Here is a 6,885-nt window from a genome sequence, read left to right as displayed (position 1 = left end):
TATTAGTGCGGAATTTTACTGAATAGGCCACACTAAAAACCAGTGCTGTAAAATATTCAGTAACAGCTGATGCTGATTGTTTTATACGCTGCACTGTTGTAGGTTAGGTACGTTGTATAATGACAATTTCGTGAATATATCTAAGCTTGCTTAGTAAAAACAAAATTAAAATTCGAATTTTGACTATATATTAGTGAAACGTTCAACGTCATGGCAAAGTATATCGCACAAATTATTGTGCTCGGTGGACAAGCCATCGGACGAGCGTTTGCCAAAGCTCTAAAGCAAGAGATTGCCGCTTCACAGGAGGCCGCCAAACGAGCCGGTGGAGGTAGACAAGGAGACAAGAGTGCAGAATCTAACTTGCGCACGGGTAAGTTTAATATCCTAGCAAGACATGAACATCTAAATCCACAATGTTATTTTTACAGGTATGACGCTGGAGGAGGCCAAACAAATACTAAACGTGGAAGACCTCAAAAGTGCAGACTGCATTACGAAGAACTACGAACATTTGTTTAACGTTAACGAACGCAGTAAAGGAGGCTCATTTTACATACAATCTAAAGTCTTCAGAGCCAAGGAACGTCTGGATCAAGAACTCAATGCGCAACAACAAAATCAAAAGCCAAAGGCTGAAGAACAGGCGGCGGCAGAGGAAGCGCCTCAGAGCAGGGCAAGGCAACGACGTTGAGCGATTTTTGTGCTTTCTACCTCTAAACGAAGCTAGTTGTAGTTCGTAATTGATTAAAATAGTTGTTAAGTAGAAGAAAAGACGGTGTTTCATGTTTTCCATTCTGTAAATAGATTTTGTTTAATAAACAAAAATACTGCTTATTGGAATCGCGTGTTTGCAAATGAACAGAATGTTATTAACAGTGCTGTTATTGTACTCGCTGCGTCGTAGGTGTGACCGCGGCTTAATCCTTAACAAATTTACCTCTAGTCTAAGATAAATGTACTGGTTTAAAAAAATATAGCATTTTGGAAAATTATTTGATGTTCTATTAGGCCTCAATATAAATGCAAGAAAAATACCGAATAGAATAAATTATGGTCACATCTAAAATCAGCTGTTTGTGGGCAGCACTGGAAAATAAACTAGAAGAAAGACAAGGCTAAAGAAAAGTTCAAGCTACGCAGCTGTATTGTTATTGTTGTTAAATATACATTTGATTTGTGTACTATCAGACGTGTCAATTGTTTGTTTAATTTGTGGCTATTGAGCCACCACTAACGACGCAAAACAGCTGGCACATGCGCGACATAGAGAAATTCCAGCACAAAGGAAACGCTGAAAACAACCACCAACTTTCCATAGAGTAGGTGGCAGGCAAGTCGGTGTCTCAGCATTTCACTTGGAACTCTTCTGGTGAGAGACAGAGAAAGAGAGAATAAACTAAGCAACCACCAAACGAACGGTATTTGAGCAAAGAAAATTCCGCTGCTCAATCAGTTTTCAGAGGACCTTCGACACAGGCAGCCGAAAATTCAAGTTTTGCTCGTTTTAACTAGCAGACAAGACAACAAAAAAAAAAATAATAAAAAAAAAAACTCTTAACTCAAGTGGTAATTTACAACGTTACGTTATATCTCTAGTATAAAAGGAGTCGTAGTTGTAGACGGAAACCTGCAAGACACCAACCAATAAAAAAAGAAGCAAGCGTGGCATAATATCGATTATCGCGACCTTTTCACAGTGCGAATTATTTTGACAATTGCCCTCTAAGTGTTGTAAATTTTCAAACAATTTCAATTACAATTGATTTGCCTATATAGTAGTATATTGATTTTCTTTGCCATTCGCATTAGCCAGTAAAAAATCTGTATTGTTTTTCCCCATATTCAATTCACAGCGTGCAAACATAAATTTAACGTAAAATAGCAAAACGCAGCAATTTACATAACTTACTCGTCGTCGAAAGTGAAACTACATTTGCAGTGCAAAAGAAAAACCTATTACAAAATTCCTGCCAAGTGTAATAAAAGTTGGCGATAGAGGGAGACACAGTAGCGCAGAGAGCAGCAGCAGCAGCGACGTTTGCAGAAGAACACGATTAACAGAGAGAACGTGAGAGTCGCACACACTCATTCAAAAGGAAGAAAGAGAGCAACAACGCGTGTGAGAGAGCGAGAGATTAAAAGCATCTAGCAAGCGCCTCCTTTACAAAACGTGCGCACGTTTCCTTTTGTGGAGCTTTCGTCGCATCGTCGTCGACATCGAGACATCGTCTTCGTTCGTTTTGTGTATTCTCGACAACGCAAAGCTAATCCTTTCAAGCACTACACACACACACAGTCGAATTAAACACACACAGAGACGCGCGCGCACGCACACACAGATAAAAGACAAACATGTTTTCGGGTCTAACAAATCAATTCACCTCGCTGGTGGGCGCAGTCAAGGGCGGCGCTGGCGATGAGGACGTTCCAGTACCCACAGGCGGTGATGCCGCAGCTGCAACCACATCTTCGACTGCTGCCGAGCCAGTGGCCACATCAGCGGAACAGGATGCTGCTGCAGCCGCTGCCGGTGGCGAAGGCATTGAAGGCGAGGAGGGTGCCAAAAGGTAAGTCTCCACTTTGCCATTATCACAATTTACTCGCTCTTTGTTGTCTTTCAAAACAGATAAGCATTATGTTTTTGTTTTCATTTGTTTTTTGTTATACCAGTTGCCGTTCAAGGCCAACTCCCCTTATCTTGCTTTAAAGTTCCATAAACCATTTGGCATTTGAAATCAGAATTCGCTTTGTTCTTTTCTGTCTCCGGTTTGGAACCCATTTGGCGTGCTCCAGTATTAAGTGGCGTGCCAATTTGACCTTGCAATTTGTACCTTTTAGCATTTCGCCAACCCTTCTTAGACCATTTGCCCTGCTTTTAGCCATGAATGCAATTCACGTTCCGTTCCGTTTCGTTTCGTTTCGTTTCGTGACTGAACATAATTGCTTTAACTGCAGGCGAATAGGTGATAAATTTGTAATATAACTTATAGGCGCCAGTAAGTAGATTTACTTGCTTCTATACCGAATTTGATTGATTACCCAGAATGGCCTTTAAGCATTTATAAATTGCATTATTCATATGGCGATTAAATTGTTTTACTGACTGCTTCACATGCCATGAAGTTCACAATCAAACTAAATATCAGAGATATGTTTCTTATAATCTAAGTATGTAGCTCTATTTACTCTACAGACATTTTTCGCATTCCTTTATAAATATAAATAGATTTCTGCTTTCTTTCTGGTTTTAAGAGAGTTTTAAGAATTCATGTTTTTAAGTATACGATAGCTGAAATTTCCACATTTTTGGATTTACTTAAATTTCTTTGTAAAAAGTAAATCCTATTAAAAATGAAAGTTGAGTTTGTTCAGAAATTTATTCCAAACATGCCAGGAATATCTTAAGAACAAAAATGTTTTTTTTTGTTCAGAATATGGAATATTTAATATAAATCTCATACAAGATTCCTTGGATTCTTAAACGAAAAGCTGCCTAGTTGCACACATGTTTCTAATGCTGCTGCTTGATCTCTGTGCACATTGTGTGTATTGTAATTATTTTATTTTGGCTTAAAGCAAATGACAACATAAGTCCAACTGATGGGCTGTTAATGCCACAAGTTGCTGCCTAATCCTTGAGACAAGCGAAAGCCAAGCCAAGTCAGCGTTGCTCACCCCATCAAATACCATTTTTCACTTAATTTGGCACATTAATATTTAATTGTGTGTGTGTGCGTGTGAATGTATGTGTGTGTGTGTGTGTAGGAAGCCAATTCTGAGCACGTTTCGCGAGCATCCTTTGCCAGCTGCCAACAGCTGCTGGCAGACTTTGAAGATGCCTGCTCGACCAGCTCTATATGGTCTACACCTGATACAGAGCCCCTACTTCACCCTCCCCACCTCTCTTGCCCACTAACCTTATATCAGCTCCTCTCCTACCCTCCCCCTTGAATTGGCTTTCACTATCAACTGACATTGACAAGTTGGACGAGTGTGTCGCGAGCATCGTATCCTTTTTCCGCTTTTGTTTCGCTTCACACAAATTGCACGTGTACGTGGCTATGCATAACCACAAAATGTTGAGTCATGCTCCCCACCAACCCACCCACCTCATCACCACATGCGCCGTTTCCATTCAGTTTTTTGGCCACTTTTGTAGGACCACACAAAAAAAAAAAAACTCTGTCACCAATGTCAGAGGCATTTGCTCCACGCTGAGCAGAAAACCAGCAGCAGCAACAGCAGGACAGGATTCTGGTGGTTGCTTTCCAGTTTCCAGTTGACTTTTGCTCGTTTTGCGGATCGATACCAAAGAGCCAGACCACACACAGAGCGAGAGCGAGAGAGCAATACACTGAGAGAGAGAGAGTGGGCAACATATTCGCGTGTTTTCTCTCTCGCTTTTTCGGTTGTTTCTGCAAAACACAACGAAATGTGCACATGTGATGTCCTCACACCAGGACAGCAAAAGGACGCTATCGTCGCCTTCGCCTCGTATCGTCTCGCCTCGCCTCGAAGAGTTTTCTTCTTGTTGCTTGGCGTTCTTTTGCCAGCCTATTTAATAATTGTGCATTCAGTAAACGTGGCCTGGGATATTAGAGAGAATCTGACGCCCTCCTTAACAGTAACAGCAATCAACGTTAAATCTCTATAATTTTCGTTGAATTAATTTATTTAATTTTGACTGTCATGCATAAATGCTGCTCATTATACTGACAAATGGGGGCATTGCAACCCACGGAATCCTACGAATTACACTTAAATTCCATCTACTTTTAGGCATACATTTAAATAATATTTTTGTTCTGCACTCATAAAATGTAAATTATGGAGAATGTTGAAAAATACTTCAGATTATAATTGGTTAAAATTCTCAAAATATATTTACCAAAATTTAGACCAATTTTTAATTTGACCTCAATAAGAGAAACACAACTAAGGAAGCTGTGAATATTTTTTGGCTACAGAAATAATTTATTTTATTTATTACCATTTTTATTGAAAATAGATATTATTATGATAATAGCAAAAGACATTTTTGCAAATTAATTTTTGTTAAATTACACAAAAAATAGTACAGATAAATTTAAAAAATCAATGTAAGAAACTTAATATAAGAATCGTTGAAGGAAAAATTATTTACGATAATCCTCAGTATTTTTATTTATTGGCACTTTCTTATTTCATAAAATTCTTTCTGTTATGACCTTCGCTTTTTATTACTTAGAAATAACATAATATCAAATAGAGCAGAACGAGAAAAAGTTTTAAATCAAATTGGACATTTGTCGTCGTATACTTAAGAGTTTTCACCATAATTGTGTGGAAGTAACTGTCGTAAAAACGTCTTTGCGAATTTGGAGCGAAACGCAGCGAGAGTTGAGTGCGGAATATTGGCATGTTGGCCTCAATTCTCGATTCGTCCTGCGGAGCCTTCACCTGTATATGCGAGGACGTCAGGGCCAACGTTGTTGGCTTTGCCATTTGCGCGCTTTCAAGGACATTTACACTATTTGCAATTGCTCTCTTTAACTATGTGTGAGCTCTCTGTCTGTGTATGTGTGTGTGACTCTGCGCCCTTGCATTTTGTTGTTGGCTGCGTAATTCTAAAATTATGCTAAAAGAAAAAGCAAAAACAAACAGAAATGAAAACAAAACGTACACTCAAATTGCTCGGCAAATAAACAGGACGAATAAATGAATGCTTTCAGCGTTGTTAAGAATTTCAAATTCTCTTTGTGTACAAATAAAAATATAAAACAAAAATAAGAAGAAAACTTCTTATTTATAACATTTGTTATGCATGTGTGGAAATTCTAGAAAAGTTTTGATTATATCTAACAGTGAAATTACCCATTTTTATTGCTGTTGTTGTTGTTGGGTCATTTCAAAGTGAAACTCACACAAATATTTGCATTTCAATCGATTTAAAATTGAGTCGGATTGCTTGCCAATATCCAATTTCCAATCAGATGCGTGTTTGCAAAATGCGTGGGAATAGCACACGTTGAATGTCAATTTCATTGTGCAAACAACAAAGAAACCCAAAGAAATTCATTTCTATATATGAATTGCCATCTCTCTTTTTAATATCCAAAGCGCATTCAAATAAACGAATTTGGTGGAAACCATATTAGTATCTTTTTGTAGAGAGCTACTAAAAATATTCATTTGTAATATGATGTTTCACTTTTCCAATATGAGAGATGATGGCTTCAAATCCAATTAGTTTTAAAACTTGTTGCCATATTCAATATATCAAAATCTAATTCATAATTGAAGTAAAACAATATACTAAATGTGTAAGGCAATTCAAAAAATTAGGAAAGCTATAGTCAACTGTGATATGCCCGCTAACTATGTATAATAAAATAAATACATTAGTGTTTCATTCTTAAATAATACCAAATAAACATACAAAAAATACAAAAATATTTTAAAGGCTATATTTGGTATATAGATACACTATTACATTATAAATATACTAAAATATACCATATTGTGAATGATAGCATCTAAGATGCGACTGCAGCATTCGTTTTTGACATACAAAATGATTTCATTTGTGTATCGGGTATAAAAAGCCTGAAATAAACCTAATTTACTTTTTAAAAAAATATTTCTTTGGTTTTTACATTCAGTATATTTTGCGTGTGGTTATTGACAATGGATTTTTAATTAATATAGCCAAATTTAGAAACACTTGGCGAACAATCTCATATACAAAATCACATGTCAAATTATGTCTAAGCTTTGCAGTAAAGTGAGACAACTAATTGCTACTCTGTAGAACGCATGCCCAATGTCCATATTAAAACGCAATTAAGCTGCGGCAAATCGTGCTAATTAGTTGGACAGAGGCATGCGAAAGTGTATCTGTTG

General features: G+C 37.3%; 2 protein-coding genes across 19 annotated transcripts in view; both read left to right on the top strand.

Moving 5' to 3' along the window:
- Window positions 1-12: 12 nt before the first annotated feature.
- On the top strand, window positions 13-821 carry LOC117576425 (mitochondrial import inner membrane translocase subunit Tim16). The gene is made up of 3 exons (XM_034261168.2): window positions 13-107; window positions 195-373; window positions 432-821. Exons 2-3 carry the CDS (start codon window positions 211-213, stop codon window positions 692-694), a joined length of 426 nt encoding a protein of 141 aa, XP_034117059.1. The 5' UTR covers window positions 13-107; window positions 195-210; the 3' UTR covers window positions 695-821.
- Window positions 822-1,098: 277 nt separating this feature from the next.
- LOC117576423 (synapse-associated protein of 47 kDa) overlaps window positions 1,099-6,885 on the top strand; it is a 38,646-nt gene continuing 32,859 nt past the window's right edge. For 5 of the 18 annotated variants that reach the window (XM_052007275.1, XM_052007274.1, XM_052007268.1 and 2 more), the window contains exons 1-2: window positions 1,408-1,569; window positions 1,857-2,570. In XM_052007275.1, coding sequence (XP_051863235.1) covers window positions 2,356-2,570 — 215 coding nt within the window. In that variant the 5' untranslated portion in view covers window positions 1,408-1,569; window positions 1,857-2,355. Of the gene's footprint in view, window positions 1,373-1,404; window positions 1,570-1,856; window positions 2,571-6,885 lie in introns of those variants that run through there. The other 13 variants (XM_052007273.1, XM_052007269.1, XM_052007278.1 and 10 more) reach the window with 7 other exon arrangements.

The sequence above is a fragment of the Drosophila albomicans genome, chromosome 2R (assembly GCF_009650485.2).
Source record: "Drosophila albomicans strain 15112-1751.03 chromosome 2R, ASM965048v2, whole genome shotgun sequence".
NCBI classification, from domain to species: Eukaryota; Metazoa; Arthropoda; class Insecta; order Diptera; family Drosophilidae; genus Drosophila; species Drosophila albomicans.
The sequence above is the reverse complement of the archived record's forward strand: the minus strand, read 5'-3'. Positions and strand labels throughout refer to the sequence as shown.